At 41.3% G+C, this 16,871-nt stretch overlaps 1 protein-coding gene across 3 annotated transcripts in view; it reads right to left on the bottom strand.

The window, feature by feature from the left end:
• EPAS1 (endothelial PAS domain protein 1) overlaps positions 1-16,871 on the bottom strand; it is a 77,088-nt gene that overhangs the window by 22,568 nt on the left and 37,649 nt on the right. For all 3 annotated transcript variants that reach the window (XM_041413504.1, XM_041413505.1, XM_041413506.1), the window contains exons 2-6: positions 12,324-12,514; positions 1,942-2,093; positions 1,277-1,361; positions 660-778; positions 370-572 (exon numbers count right to left, since the gene is read on the bottom strand). In XM_041413504.1, coding sequence (XP_041269438.1) covers positions 370-572; positions 660-778; positions 1,277-1,361; positions 1,942-2,093; positions 12,324-12,514 — 750 coding nt within the window. The remainder of the gene's footprint in view (positions 1-369; positions 573-659; positions 779-1,276; positions 1,362-1,941; positions 2,094-12,323; positions 12,515-16,871) is intronic.

Here is a 16,871-nt window from a genome sequence, read left to right as displayed (position 1 = left end):
TCCTTGACTAAGGTCCACACGGCATGCCCTGGGACATGCTCTCTAAAACACGGGAACTGGAATCCTGCATATCCTTCAGTTTGTTAAACCCCAAGAAGCTGGCATTTGTGGCTCCAAGTTGCCTCATCTTCTGCCAGTAAAACTGAATTCCTCACTTGGCCAGATGAGGAAATACAGCAGGAATACAGTTTCACCCCAATTGAAATTTTTGAGGTGGATTAAGTGAGCCACTAAATAGCTGTTTTGGTAACAGGCTGAATTTTCTTCTGGTCCTTGCTTACCAGCTCCACACAAGGTATTTGGAAGAACTGCTTGTTTTGTTCAAGAAGATAAAAACACCTCTGGAAAGGAAAAGCCAGTGGAGCATACCTGTCATCACAGTAGGTGAATTTCATGTCCATGCTGTGGCGACTCAGGAAGGTCTTGCTGTCCAGAGGAATATCGATGTTTGAAGGGTGCTGAATAGGCTCACACATTATTATAAGGCAGGAGAGAAGAGGCTCCTTATACCCACACAGAGTGTGAGGAGGGCAAGTGTTATATACTTTAACTTGTCCAGTGCAGTGCAAAACCTGAAATAACAAGAAACTTAGGATGAACTTTCCACATCAAAATGTCCAATAAAATTAAACCCACTTAATTTGGCTCAAATATTGTACCTTCCACGTGGCAGACTTGAGGTTAACAGTTCTGCCTCTGTTGGTAACAGTGCATTTCATCCTCATGAAGAAGTCACGCTCAGTTGACATCTCTTTGCTTTTCTTTCCAAAGCCTGGACCTGTATAAGGAAAAGGCAAATTAATTTTCGCACTTTCCTTCTTGATTTCTTCTACTCATAAGCATGGAGGATTCAACAGAAATAACAGACTAATTCTCAGATCATTTACCTGCAGAGACCATCAAACATGCTTGGACCATTGCAGAGCAGTTTGTAGAGCTCAGACATAAAACTTTAAGTGAAACTTAAATAGGGCTTTGTGCATTTTAAACCTATGTTTTAGCTTGCTGCACATGAATCTTTCCACAGTGTTACAATTCAAAACATTATACCTGTCTAAACTTGATGAGAGGAAAATACTAAACAGTTTCTTGGTACTATCATATTTAAGCAGTATTTGGCAAAACAAAATGAATCTGTAAAGCACTGAATAGCAGTTAATGATTACTGTAGGAATGAAAATTCCTTTTACCACGATGAACAGATCTCTTTTGCTAGCCATTTATTTCATTTGGTTATTTCAAAAACAAACAAGGACTTTTGTATTTTCATTATTACCATTTTTCAGACTCAGATTCTCTCGAATTTCTTCATGGTCACATGGATGAGTAAAGTCAAAAATGCTGTGTCCAGTGAGTTCCACCTGTGTGGAAGTAAGAGCTACACATAGTAAATCAAAGCAACGGAAAGTATTTATCTGTTTTTAAATACAATTGAAATGAAACTGGTCACTAGAACAAAGTGCATTGACAGGATGCTCACAGACACAAATCCCACGACCCTCCCTTTGTTTATCCTCTGCATAACTCCTCATTTTCTCCCCAGAATTATTCTCTTATCTATGAATTTGCACAGTACAGTTAACAGTCAACACCTCTTGTTGTTTTTGACACAGGACAAAACTCCCAATCCACAAAGCAGAAAAGGGGGGACCCAAAAGAGCAGCTCTATCCCCTTTGTCCCAGAGTCTAAGGCACAAGGAGAATAAATGCCTTCTCATCTCCCTAGTGAGATGTAGGAAGGCAATTTTGCAGCCACCAAAGCCAGGTAGGAAGGGAGGAGGAACCTGCAACCCATGTAGTCTGCTGTGCAGGGTAAAGATAAGACATTTTATTTCCAGTCTTTCTTGCAGTGACACACAGCTGGGTTTTCTGCATTTAGACATAAGAGTTGTTTCTATGAACTATATTACAAAGAGAGGAAAGCATAAAGGAACAAGTTACCTGGGTAAGACCCATATATTTGTTGACATTCTCAGACAAAAAGATCATGTCTCCATCCTGTGTCACCACAGCAATAAATCCCTCCAAAGCTTTCAGGTACAAGTTGTCCATCTGCTGGTCTGCCTCTAGTTCATTCTCATTGTCAGCACATACTGAGAAAAAAAAGAAAAAAAAACATTTAAAGACTTCAGCATCCTAGCCAGCCTTTTTTAATGCAAGCACATCTGGTTACAAGGCCACAAAATATTTTTCAGCTGTTAAAATTTCCTTTCAACAAACCTTTTCTGGTGGGGCCTTCAGAACAGCATATAAAAAGGATGCCCTTATCACTAGAAAGGCAGGAGATACTTTTCTAAATGTTTTGGCAAATGCAAGACCCTCTCTTCACCTTTAGGATGTTTCTGCAAGATGTGTTTTCAGTCACTAACACCTGCAGATGCAAATGACTGAAGTGCATCTTCTTTGTGCATATTCTCTTGGCCACTTGCAACATTTGTACCTCCTAACAGGCACAAGGCAGAGGGCAAGCCTTACAGAAGATACATAATCTGTGCATCCCTAACAAACACCTAACAGGACTCTTTCATCATGTCAGGTTTTCTAAGAAGCTGAAATACAGCTCCTACAAAACAGGCCTAAATAGACCTCTTCACTCAGTACAGATACACCTGTTAACACTGCTTTGGATAGAAAAAGTAAAAAACTGCTCCCTTGAAGTCATTCTGGGTGAATCTCTTTGTCATCCTATAAATCTCAGTATTCTTCAGAAAACCACAGATCATCTCATTGATACCTGCTTTTTCATCTGCAGACCTCAGGACTTCCTATGCTTCACTCCACCGAAGTCTGACCAGCTTCATCACCCACCCACACTTCCACTGTCCTCCAAGGAGAGCCTCAGACTCTGCTTATGTCTTAGATGTTTGCCCATGCAGATTCATGAACCCAATTCACCTTACTAATTTCTGGGAAAGACATGCCACTGTTCAGCTGAAACGTAAGGCTGTGCTAGAATATTTATTACAGATATTTTTTTGGTTATACATTTTCCTGGTACCTTTTGGCTTTCGCAGTGTAGTGACAACTGATGGCACCGTGACGCCCTCATTGTGTGTGCTCCCCACGGCCCAGCCAGTGCCATGGGAGGCAGCACGTGGCAGAACTGCAGGCAGGGGGGGAGAGGGTAGGCACTGCTCCTCCTGGTGCCAGTCACACAAATGCCCGTTGCCCTTCCATGCTTTAAAGCATGTCTCAGCTCCATGAATAAGAAGCTGTCAAGGAACAACAGGCAGACAGCTAGTATTGAAAAATTTCTGTGTAGGAGCTGGCCCATTAGTTTCTTGATATGTTTTATGTGAAACTTCTGGAATTATGTTTTACAAAACCACTTACAGATATTGTATCTGGTCTGTGTACCTCAGACATGCTGTGGTAAGCTTATCTTTACAGTTTTGTCAGTTAGCCTGCACATTTGTGATCAGTCATTGTAAATGTCATGGTAAGGCTCTGATTTTGAAGGGAAAAAGCAAGTAAAAGAAGAAAAAAACTCCACCTTATTGTCTCAGAATAAGGAATAACCAACTCCAAGATACAGGGCCATGGGTAAGTCCCCCCTAGATCAAAGGTGCCCTAGAGCCCATGGTAGCAGCAAGGATGATGAGAGAAGAGCTGAAGTGATTCTGCTCTCTGTGCTCCTTCCTGGTGGCACAAGAGTGCTCCAGGTTGGCCCCACCAGCAATTTTGCCATCCAGAGCCTCCAACCATAATTGCATCAGCCTTACTTGCAAGAACAGTGGGACACAAACAAATTCCTTGGAGAAGTTGCTCTCCTTTGATGGTTTAATGTTGCAATTTCAGCTTACAGTTTGTTCTGTAGTACACATACTGTTAGCACTTGAGAAAATTCATTAATTTTTGTTCTTTTCCTCAATGAAACAGCACATTGATCATATTCCTTCATGTTTCTTGTTGAAATACTCATTTTGCAAGAAGTCTAGAAGCAGGAAAAGGGCATTGCTTTGTAAAACGTTACATGGTTTGAGTTTGTTGCTTTTTTGTATAGGCAAGAGGCTGAGCCAAACTAACACAGTTTTTACTTTGAAGCACTAATGATGCTGATTAAAGGATAAGTTTCATCTATACAGCTCCTGGAACTGCAGCTGCTAGTGCCTGAGGATGTACAGCAAGTGAACGAAGAGGGATGAGCAGTCGCAATGCAGAGCCCAGCAAGCACTGTTTGGAACAGGTAAGTGGTGACAAAAACGATGCTGGCTGCTGCTGCTGCATCCTCCTGTCCTCAACATCCCTCCCTGGCAGCAGCCCATCATGCATCGTGCAAACAAGGGAAGAAATGGACTCAGCCCCAGAGCTATTGGTTTATCACCCTTTGCCTCTCAACAAGACTGGCAGCAGGGAAGAGAGGATGCTTTCTGGGGATGGCCAGCACAGGCTGGGGATTTATCATTTCACATCCTTGCACTGCAATTCTGGCTACACATGCAGGGGCCAGTTCCTCCTCAGTACAAAGCAAATGACTTCAGGAAATTGCATCAGGACTAGCATTTAAAATACAGAAAATATACAATAATATATTTGAATAGTACGCACTTTGACCAAAATGACATTTAGGAAAGGAAAAAGAAAAAAAAAAATAAGAGGTAAGTGACCATCTGCTCCCAAGCTTGTTTCTGCTGCGTAAAGAATGTCAAGGGTCTTTTTTTACTTTTCCGGAAGCAAACAAATGGTTTATTCAGCAGGGATCATGGCTATAGCCCAAGACAATCAGCCAAGTGTGGGTTCAGAGAAAAAATGACTTTTCAGCTCTAACCCCAGACCCTCCTTTCTATTTTTTTTCCCAGCTCATTAAGTTTGCATTAACAAAACACGACCATTCAAAGGCAGGAAGGCTATTCAAAGCATTTGTATTCTTAAATGCCTCCAACAGTGAAAGACAAACACTTTACTTGTATTATCAGATGATTAAGTTTGCTTTTCCCTGTATATAAATTATATTACTTATACAAACACACACAGAGGACATGGATCACTCACATCAGGACTGCAGGTTCAAACCCTTAAGGTCCAAGCTGAACGCAGCACTTAAAAGATATAGCGAGCTTTAAAGCATGTGGTTACAGGGTTTGTGGGATCAGAGTACACTGTTTTTATTAAAATTATCTATGTCCAGCTGGAGGCATCTGTGATGTGGACAGAGAGGAGGGAGAGAAGATTGTTTGTGCTGCTGTGCACCCCGTCTAACCCAACCCAAAAGCATGACCAAGGTGTTTTGCAGACACACTCCAACCTCCCTGGTAACTCAATAAACCCCACTGCACCCCCTCCTTTCTCCTCAGCAGTCTGGCTGCAGCAGGAAAGGGGAGCTGGCAGGTACGGGTTTCTGGTAGCACTTAATAGGGCGTGCTCACGTTTCAAAGGCAAGGAAGCTGCAGGCGCTATCAGGCAGATAAAGGTGGGTGCCAAGTACCTCCAGAACCACTCTGCTGCTGTTGCCCATCTATTCCTTGCCTGCCCCCACAGCAGCCTGCCCAGTGCAGCTCCAGCACTGGGGAACACACCAAAGGTGCTCATGTCTTCCACTGTTTCCAGGTTCCTTGCAAACACAGTCCCAGAAGGTGTCATCTGTGCTCACCCGCTGAAGCAGATCAGCTACCTGAGGATCCTGAGTCTGCAGCAAAGAAATATGCTGGGCTGCACTGTGGCGGCCCTGGTATGCCCTGTATCAGGTAACTTGGTATAATTATAGTAATATAAATAATAAATAGGAGTCCCTCCTATGGCTGCAGTGTCAGCATTAGAGCACGTTCCCTTTCTCCTGTGGAAAACACTAGCTACTAATACACAGAGGATATACACACTTTAGAAAGTGATACATCAGAAGCAGTTCAGTCATTGCTTTAGAAAGAATATTTTGCAGATGCAAAACAAATAATGACATGGCTACTGCAAGCTCCTCCCTGAAATCCCTACTGTATTTCACTTTGCTTTAAATTGTCTTCATTAATTTACCTTGGTGCTGAAATGGAGTGTAAGATTAGTGTAAGAAAATTCAGCTTAGGTGGAAAATATTTGAGAAAGCTGGGACCAAAGGGAAGTGGGAAGTTAGCATGAGGAGGTGAGAGCAGAACTTCAGCCTTGGGCTTCCAGTAGATCTGAGGTCACTTTATCCAGAGAGCAGCACCTCATGTAGACTTGCCAGGTTTTTGTGGGTCTTTGGGAAGGGTAACAGTGGGACTCAATACTGATTTTTAGGGGGTGGGGTGTTTTTTTGGGGTTTTTTTGTTTGATTTTTTTTTTTGTTGTTGTTGTTGTTATCATTGCGTTTCAAAATAGCTGCAAGCTAAATTTTGAAGTAAGGATGTATTTCTGGGGTTTTTTTTTACATTTTCCACCTCCCCTTACCTAAGGGGAGTACCTCAGTTCAGACACCATGACAGTATAGCAGGGAGACCCGGCTGCAAATATGCCAGTTTAAATTAACAGCACATTCAAGCAGAATGAAGTGCTGTAATATTGTTGTCCATATTATAGCTACTTGATGGAGCCCAGCCAAGATTGTGTTCATGTAACTCTGGAAAGCCTATACAGGAGGAGAATGCCTGACTAGGGGAGACTGGGAGATGTTGAAACATGTCAAAAAGCCTCTTAAAACTGCTGCTGTGGCCTTCCTGGGATGACTGTCAGAACTACTGGGGAACCAGGAACAGAGCAATGGTGTCCCATATCCCAACATTTGATGGGTCATCCACTGCTCACTTTGCCCTAAGGCAGTACTTCTTGAATTTTGATACAGTATTTTTCAGTCCATGTCTCAGTCTGTATTAAATTTTGGTAAGTATTTATTTTGACAAATTTTCTAACTGCCAAATGGAATTTATTCATTGACAAGAAACTTTGAACTGTAATGACAAACGCTTATTGCAGTGTTTATCATAACCTTTTATGCTAAAAATAACTTTTGTAAACAAGCTTTGATTAATTCTCACTGTCAGGATGTGCACTGTTCCCAAGTTTAAGAACACTTTTTCCGTAGATGCTTGCTCATTTCCTTCAGTCCAACCTCTTGGAACTAGTCTGAAAGCTCAAAAATCAGGCTTCTCCTGAAAAGAAGTAACTGTGCAGGTATAAACAACCTCCTAGCAAACAGCCTATAATTCCTCTCAACACCTTTGATCTGACTCAAAGGGGTCTTTCTGGTCAGTTCAGAGGTAGACAATGATAAAATGTGTTTCTACTAGAGGTCACATCATCACCTACACAGAATTTTCCTGGCTTTGTCTCATCCTGGTTCCTACAAGACGAGTTGGTTACATATGGTGCATAACTGATACCAGGCTGCAGCTGCCGCTCCAGAGGAGGGTTGCAAAACCTGCCTGATGCCAGCAGGCAAAAGTTAGGGAAGATCTAACAGCAGCTTCGTCCTGCATCAGAGAGAGCAGCTTTGAGACAGACTTGTCTCTTCCTGGTTTCTTGTTTTCCATCAAAGGAAAGAGATTTTTTTCCCCCTTTTTTCTGTCTTGACAGGGCAGTACATCCTGTTCAAGGGGATATTTTCAATGTGTTCAATAAAAGCTTTCAATTTAGATACATCAAGAAAAAGCTACTCTTAAACTTGAAGCTTCCTGAAGGGCTCTTATCTCCAAGTGCACAAGCAATCTTGGATAAAGAAAACACTTATGTTAGTGTTGTTTTGATTGCAGAGTTTGTATCTAGCCAGATCATTCAGATGCTGCTCCCAGGAACTTGCTTGGAGTCTTGCAGCCATTGGTGTTGAATGTTGGGAATACAGCACCCCATCAGACCAGGCTTTGAGTCCCATGGGACCTTTGGGTGCACCTTCCCTGAAAGGGGACATCACTTCAAGCAGCTGAAGCACTCAGCACCCAACTCCCTCTCATCCCTAGCAGCATGGTTGGCATAAAACTATTTTTCCAACGCAATAGAAACAATCAAGTAGACATTTTTCAAATGCTATTTTTAAAGCACCGTTTTATGCCACAATGGTCTGATATTAGATGCAGCTTGTCCAGACATTCAAAAACAATGCCCACATCAGTTCTCCCTGCAGTCTGTCCTCTCCCTTAAAAGCCTAGAGAAAAGCTATTTTTTCCCCTTCTGCTCCCTGCTGGCTTTCCGGCTCTGTTGTCTCCCTCCCTTGAAACCTTCACACTGGCTTCCTTGTGGCCTCCCTTCTCCCAAACAACTTCCTGTCTGTATCCCTGTTCCCTCCCCATTTCTGCTGCTGTCTGCCTGGACAAGAACAACTCCCAGCCAGTTTCCTTTGCTGGATTTCTGCACAGAAAAGACACCCGGGTGACCACACAATTGGGATGGGATTAAGGCAAGCGAATAAAATTGTGTTTGCCTGATTAGCCTGATTAAAAAGTCTGTTGTCCTGGCACAAAGAAACTCACTGTACTAAAGAGTTTTGGTTCCTGTAACACCTTTAGCATCAGTGCGGTTCAAATAAACACTTAAAATTATTGGCAGTATGGATACAGTCTTCCAAAAATGGACTCTCCTCCTCATATTCAGACAAAAAGAATATCTGAGGCAGCCTTAGCAACTACCACAATGTTAGCTGTTAACCAAGGCAGCCATTCTTTAGCAAAAGCCATTTTTTCACTTTTGCCATCTATTAGCTCCCAAAAAGCATTAGCCTTACTTACTAACTATACTAGAAAATAATATAGGAAAAGTACTGCTAAAAGTTTTTCTGACCACACTAAAGGACATAAGATCCCAAATCCAAAAGCTCCACTACTGATAAGAATCAGAATGCCTATTTTCAGCAGCAACTTTATGGGATCAAAACCTTTACTTGAAATGAACAAAGATCAGTTCTAAATTTATCCCAAACATTTGAATGTGACGATGGTAAAAATGTATTATGCCAGCAGAATTAGGAGACATCTTGAAAAATATTTAAGATGATCGTAATTAAATATTTCTGCTAAGCATTCCAATTATACTGCGTACTGTTCTGTGCACAACATGGAAACAGTATTATAAAGCTATTGTTTCAGTTTGCTTCCTGTGATACTAATCTCAATCAGGCCGTCAGACGAACAGCCTGCATTTCTAAATGTTAAAGGCTTCCTTTCCAACATTCCCACACAGAATTGCCTACTGTGAAAATCAAAGGGAAACGTGTTACTAAGTAAAGCAGCAACTTTTATAAAGCCAAACCTGGTATTTTTTACCCTTTTGAACTCTGAGATATACAACCAGCTATTTCCTATTATGATAGGATACAAGGGCCCTACAACGCCTGCAGGAGACGTGCACTCTGCAATCCAGAAGTCAGGATTTTTCAAGGCACGTAGCAGGGGAGCTCTCAATGAGGGCTCAGATTCAGGGACTCTGCCATTCACCTGCTCAAAGAATGTGGGCATAGATTTCTCCAAGTCTTGGCTTCCCAACAGATAAATGATCATTATGCAGACACAGCTAATAAAACAGCCCGAGTTACACCAGTGAAAAGCCCTATTCCGACTCAGGGAATAACAGGAAAGGGCACGAGACAATCAATGCCAGCAGAGTGAGACTGGCAAGTTGCCTACAGCCATCTCCAAAATCCCACCTGGAGCATCAGCTTGCAGAAAGATGAGGGTACAGTCCTGGGAAAGGCCTTGTTCTCTCTGCTTCAGGCAAAATTGCCTTAAAACAGAGGGATGTGTATGAGAATCGTGCCCATACACAGTAACAGAAAATAAAATATGGTGTGCTGGTAGGTTTTGATAGACTAAATTAGAAACAAGAAAAATGGTAATCAAGCAGTATTTTTATCTCTATCCCATTTTGAAGCTTTTTTTCAAGCTGCAGCAAATGTTATTTCCATGTCCAAAATACTGACAGAACAAATACACTCAACTCCAGTTTACAGTAGGTGTCCAGCCCAAATAATCCAAACCACTTCAATAAAGACAACACAAAGCAAAGAGGGGTTTGCAGGCTGGGGTGGGTATTTGCTTCTATGCGCTTCCACCTCCCCATTTCCCAGTTCATCAAGAGATGACACAGTGTTCCCCATACTCCCTGCCAGTCAAATCAGACTTCTCAAATGCAACGGTATGTTTATGGTCAAATTCCAGGCTGCTAAACACGCACATGAAACCTTTGCTGCAACTTTGCTTGGGGCTCAGAAAGGGTCCAAAGCAGAAGCAAGAACAGAACAAGCACAAACATCACTCAAGCCCATTTTGCATCTTGCTTCACACTGGTTAAAACAGGATAAGCAGCAAACCTCTTGATCTGTGAGCCTGCAGCTGCATAAAAAACCTACCACTCTGAATTAAACTGGATGGCCTTCTAGTGAAAGCCAATGTCTTTTTAAAGACTGACATTATTCAGAGGCCCACAAAGATAGGAAATTTATATGTTAGCTATACTCAGAATACTATATGAACAGCAGACAAGGTTTTCTGACTTGAGTCCTTGAATTATAAAGTATTGTCATTATCAGAAAAGCATACCAAAAATTTCCAGAAAATCCATGCTTTTAAAGTACCTTAAGGTCAACTTTTCAGAACAGAAGCATCTAAGATTTTGAAACCCTTATCTCCACCTCTGGTGCCTAAAGATGCAGCCACGGACAAATCTGCATTTGACTAACAACACAAATTTTAATGAGAGGATGCAGTCCAAGTTAATATTTGGACAGAGAAAGTGAGTCCATCAGATTTAAGGCTAAGCAAATAACTAATATAGAGAAAATATGAAATATTAAAGCACAGCCTGTTGCTACTGTAGCATTTTATTTTTCCAGATTCTTTTCTGCTGCTGGGTACTGTTAACCAAGAAAATGTAAATTGTCTACATGAATCACATTATTTTTCAAACACTGTCACAGAAATATGTCTCAGAAATATAATATCTTTATGTATATGTAGGAATATTATACACATTTACTGAATTGTCATCACTATCAAATAATGAGTCTAAGCCTTAACACTCAAGAAGCATCAAAATAAATGTATTAGTCACTAGACTTTTTTTCCTCACTGAGAAATGTAAATTCATTTGAAAAGTTCACTTGAATCTTAGCAGTTTAGGAAATGTATTCTTCTGATGATGACTGCATCTGACTATTTCATGTCAATTTTTACAGGAATGCACATTACTTATATTATCGGTTACAGCCTCTCAGAAGTTTACTTTTCCTATGGTGTGACAGTCTCCAGTTCATGACATATAAATATTTGAAAAGTTCAGGCTGTGTTTTTGTGAGAAAGTTACTAACAAATTTGCTTTGTTTAAGAATATTTACCTATTTACGCAACTTCTTCAAGTATTAGTTACATGACAAAGTCAGAGATGATTTCCAAACACTGTTCAGCACATAAACTTTTCTTTTCACAGAAGTACATGATAAAACCACATTCTCTAAGCTAAGATAAAAATATCTATATTTTATACAGTAGGCTTCAGCAAAAGCCAAAAGTGCTATGAGAAATTAGAGTGCAAAGAAGCAGAATTGAATTTGCCATATATTTCAGACTAACCAACAACAAACCAACAGTAAATTCAACCACAAAATGGGATGCTTCCTAATAACATTTATTAAAGTAATTGCTGTTGTATGACTCAACTTTTCTGAATAGAGGAAGTGCAATCGTGACCTTATTGGGAGTCTTGCCATTAATGAAGGAAAAGACAAAATTCTGGGGTTACCATTCACAAACAATGCAGGCATTGTTTTCTTAATATATTCTGAGCACTCATAGGTCACCATATGAAAGTTCTGGAAACATCAGTTGTTTTCATTGATCTTACAGGCTACTCAAGCCACATATTTCCCTCAAAGTATTTATTCAAGTATAGGGGGCAAAATAAGAATATTCCTAATTTTATCAGTTTTTGCAGGCTATAAAAATTATTATGCTTCATGTTTCCTAGTCGTCCAACATGAGCAAGACTGATTGCACATAATCCACTCACATCAAGTATTTAGCAGTTGTTTAACTATCTTAGTATAGCTTGTTTTAAGCAACCTACTTACTACTCTTTGCCAGTGGCTAGCACAGTTACTCCTTTCAAACAAGGTATTGGACCTTCAGAGCATCCCAGCTGCTGTTTGAATGTGCAGGCACAAACATGCTTGCCAAGGCAAATTGAAAATTATTTGTTTCAGGATGGAAGCTTAACATATGTTTGAATTCTGATTAAACTCTTAAAAGCTCAAAATCTCATAACTGAGATTAATAAACTACATTCAAGAGTTCTCATAGGTTTTATTTAGAGAGGCAAAAAAACCTGCACTAACTATTATTTTGATAACCCTGTAGTCAGAGAAGAGCATGCATAATCTTACCAACCTGCCATCAGCCACCCTGGACACCTAACTTCTTTTAGCCAGATCTTACCTGAAGACAAAAGCTTATGAGTCCGTAGGAAACTGATTGCCAGGCGCATTATGGATGCCTTGTCCAGGTGGGAACTGATGTTGTGGGGCAGGGGCAGCTCATGTGCCAGCTCATAGAAAACCTCGGTCTCTTTGCTTCTTCTGCATCTTGCTGCATCTCTTGATTTCTCCTTCCTCCGTTCGGAACTGCTCCTGATAGGTAAAGAAGAGAAAGGAAAAAGCATTTATTGAAATGCAGTTCACAACTTCTGAGGCTTTTACAAGAAGAGACTATCTTTTCAGCAATGAATCCCCTCTGTCAAGTGTTTGAAATCAATTGGCCAAGCTTTAATACCTATTTGTGCCCTTTGAATTGGAATTAGGAGAGGACTGCCACAGCTGGAAAGGGCTCAGACTGTACATGAGTCACCCTTTGAATGCCCTGAATCCCATGCAGTACAACAGAACTGAGATCTGCCTTAGGCAAGAGATTCAAAATGAAATAGCAAATTATTACTTCTGGATTCAGGCAACATTAAAAATAATTTTTTTGTTTGTTCAATCTAAATTTACTTACTCTGGGACAGGGTGGCTATCAATTTTTAAAGCTAGAATAATCACAGTGAATATGGCTGTGACAGATACAATGATGTTGTGGAGTTTTTCAATGGCTGCACTCCGCATTAAAATAAAAGTAGTAGTAGAGTATCAAATTGTGTTGGTCTGTAGAACTTCCTCAGCTATTAATCCAAAACTTGTCCAGAAAGCTATCTTTCTTTGACCATGAAGGGGACAAAGTGGAAAATACAGTTGCTTGTGAGATAGCCCTTCTTTAGAGAAGCTGTTCTAATTAAATCACCATCTCTCCACTGTCTATGTAAATAGATTCCTTATTGAGTAAAATAACATAACCAATAGAGCTCCATGTAAAACAGAGGGGCAGGAAATGACAAAGGGGAAGACATTTTACAAAGCAAGTATGAAAATTTAAGCAATCAAGGGACATAAAGCTAAATTTAACATGTGAGAAGCACAAGGAATAAATTTATAATGGTTCTGGGATAGGGCATTTTAAGAGTGAGCTCTAATGACTCTAAGGTTTGTTAATGAAGTTAAATTTCATTAAATTTCAGAACATGAAGCATCTGAATCCATTTAAAACCATGAGCTATTTCAACCCCATGTAGCTCTGCTGATACTACAAGTTCCTACACGTGCACGAGTTGAGGTTTTGCAGTTGAGGATCGCAGTCACACCAACACAAAGTACATTTCTTTTCAGGCTGAGTCTTGCAACAGTCCACCAGTGCCACTTGACTGAGCACAGAACAGGGTGCTAAGTAGAACAGTTCCACTGTTTTTGCTGTTTTGGCTGCACATTCATTTCTAGAATCACCAGCAGCACCTCTCTCCACTAGAGAGGCTCCCAAAAATGAAGCAGCTTATAACTTGTTTTTTCCAACATCAATATAAAATAATGAGCCTGTAAACTAAAAATGGACCAAGCAAAAACCCCCACCCTATCAAAGCCAGGAGTTTAAATAAATATATTCTGTTGCATGAAGATTATGAGGAAAACAAGTATTAATCACAGTACTTAATTCTAGAAACTGTTTCAATCATGATTAGTCTCATGCTAAACTGCCTAAAATAGGAGTATTAATCCACAGCAGAGTATTCTAAAGAAGATTAGTGCTTCTTGAAGACCTAGACAGTCTGCAAAAGCTTCTAGCACTGAAACCGCAGGAGGCTTCATAAATTAGTAAGAAGAAAAACCAGCCAGGATGTGCATTAAATGTCAAGAGTAAAGTCACAATAAGGTGTTTGCTGGAGCTCAACAAGGCTGGACACTCAACATCATCATTCAAAGGAGGAGGGAGCGCACAACACATCAGCAGAGCCCTTGTGCTGGAAAACACAAGAAGCTGGGCACATATGTGGGATCAGACAGGTGCTCACTAGTGGGTGTGCTAACAGGGCAAGGGGGCTCAAATTCTTACAGTATCTTCTCAAGATCCATGATCAGCCATTAGAAAACCTCTTTCACAATTATTTTGCCCAAGGTGAATGTTCTGTAACATGGTCTCTGTCACAGGAGGCATGTTCTGGAGGAGACCTACACACATTTCAGTACATAATGGCAGGATCCAACTTCAATAATTACTTCAAGGGCATTGCTGAAGCAAACACCAACCCATCTAAGTTTGAATCTGAAGGAAATTCACAGGGTGACACTAACTTAATACTTTTCTCCTTGCCAAGTAAAAGTCATGCTACATCCATGTGAAAAAAAAAAAAAAAAAAAAAAAAAAAGTCCCTTCTTACAAATATCTGAGAAGATAGAACAAAAAATGCCCCATGTTCTCCTGGGGCAGGTGCTGGCTACAGGAGAGTCATGTATAATACATATACTGATGGTACTTTCAGAAACATGTCTTGCTCGCTAAAGAAAAATGTGCCTGCTCTGTGCCTATACAGACGCTAGACTGGGAACAAATCTCAGTTTCTAATTATACCAAGAAAATAAAAGAATAGAAGCAAAACAAAACCAAACAGAACAAAAACTATGTAGCAGTATTTGTGAGCATTTCCAATTGCCGCTGGAAAAATATAACTTCAACCATAAATGTTGGAGCTCTGTTCTAAATCTAGAGGCCACTATTTTCACATTACAACCAACTTGGGCAAAACAAGATCCAGTCCCTCCTCATTTAATTATGAAACTTTGGGAAACAAGGCCAAAGCCAGGTCACAATTTATACAGTAAAAACAGGTTGTATAAGACAGGGTCTCTCATGACACCACTGCAGCCACAAAGAAAAATATTTAGTTGTCTAACCTCTGTAAATATAAGTTTGAAGTGTGGCTAATGAGACAAGCTGGTTTCAATAACCATGGGTTGCTCACAGTTTCTAATAATTAACACTATAAGCAGAGAAAGATTTTCTCTCTCTCCATTACAAATGCTTTTCCTCAATGCTGCTTCTGACTGTCCTGCTAAGGTCCTCTGCAGAGAGACATCTCCGTTCTTTACACACCACACAAGAGCTTTCTCTCATCAGAAAATGGGGAGAAATCAGCCTGCCTGGTTGCTTTCAAAAGAGTTTTCTGCTCATCCATCAGCTTGCCTGTTAAGCATTTCCCCCCTGTGGCTTCCTGCACCTCGATTTTCTTCCCCATCTCCCCTCACACAGCACACCCTCAAGTTGTGTTGCTACTGTAGCCAGGGCAGCATAAGCCCACCAAGACCCAAAACGCCCTCATGCCACTTCCCCACTGAAGATCTCCATCTAAGCCTACTTGCTGTGCCTCCCAGGGATGTCCGTGTCAAAGACGGTCATTCTACGCTTACTTGTCCTGGTTGCAAAAGACTCCCAGAATTGCAGTTGAGTTACAGAATTCTGCAAAAAGCAGTATTTTCATTATTTTTGTTTGCAGACTGTAGGCCATTAATAATTCTCTCTGCAATTACCCCCACATGACGCCCTTCACCCTGGGTGAGGCTGGACCACCCATAGCTGGAGAGTGGTAAAATGACTGCAACCCGCATGACTGAAGGCCAGGAGGAAAGAAAGGCTGATGGTGAATCCTCTTCATACATCACCCAGGCAATAGAGAAAAGGCCTGGGCTCTAGCTGATTCATGAATCATCCCCCCCTAGCACATAAACCACCCACTTGTGTGGCAGAAAAAGAGCACACGTGTGCGTCACTGCTTGGAGAAAGCAATGCCAGCAGAAACCTCGCTCACTCTGACAGAACTATAAAAGTGCAGAGGGAAGAGCAGAGAAAGCCACCACCAATCAAGCCACCTGTATGCTGGTCCAAAGCCCCGGGTATTCCAAGGTAAGCCTCCAGGGAGCTCCTGGACACCTGCTCCTTCAGGAGTCCCAGAATAAAGTGGGATAAGACTCCACAGAACTGCACATGCACTCTCACTACAATCACAGCGTTACTGGTCCCAATAAACCAAGAAAGGAATGGAGAAGCTCAAATTTCTTTTGGAAATGGGGAAGCCAAGCTGAGGAATGGGTCTGGTGACTCCATTCAGGACTTGGCTACATAAATGGTGGTCAGGAGACTTGAGAAGGAACAGGGAGGTGCCGCTTCCCAGCAAGGACTCTCCCAGGGCTGCTGGATGATGTGCCAGTGCTGCACTGCTTATGGGTGTGCAAGCCTTTGGGAATGGAAGAGTTCCGGAGGCACAGGCAGTTCTGTGACACAGAACACAAGTACAGCACTGTACCCTCAGGACAGCTGTTTACATGATTTCCCACTCCTTCCTGGTGGGTTTAGTTTGCACTCTGAAAATAGAATTTATGGGGCCAATGCATGTGAGAAAAGATGACAAACACCTGGCAACTGTTTGTGCTCCCAAGGTGAAGCTTCCAAATTTTCATAAGCAGTTCTCCATGCTTCTCCCTAGAATCCAAACACCAAACTAGTCTGAAGGGTACACCCATGCCCAGGAACGGATCTCTGGATGCCAATGGGTGAAAACACCCCAGGTGATGTAGAAATGCCTTGCATGGATCCCAGGAGTCAGATTCCTATCTCTTTTGCTCATTGCAG

The sequence above is a fragment of the Onychostruthus taczanowskii genome, unplaced genomic scaffold, assembly GCF_017590055.1.
Source record: "Onychostruthus taczanowskii isolate IOZ18803 unplaced genomic scaffold, ASM1759005v1 scaffold42, whole genome shotgun sequence".
Classification (NCBI taxonomy): domain Eukaryota; kingdom Metazoa; phylum Chordata; class Aves; order Passeriformes; family Passeridae; genus Onychostruthus; species Onychostruthus taczanowskii.
This window is presented reverse-complemented; position numbering and strand designations above follow the sequence as displayed.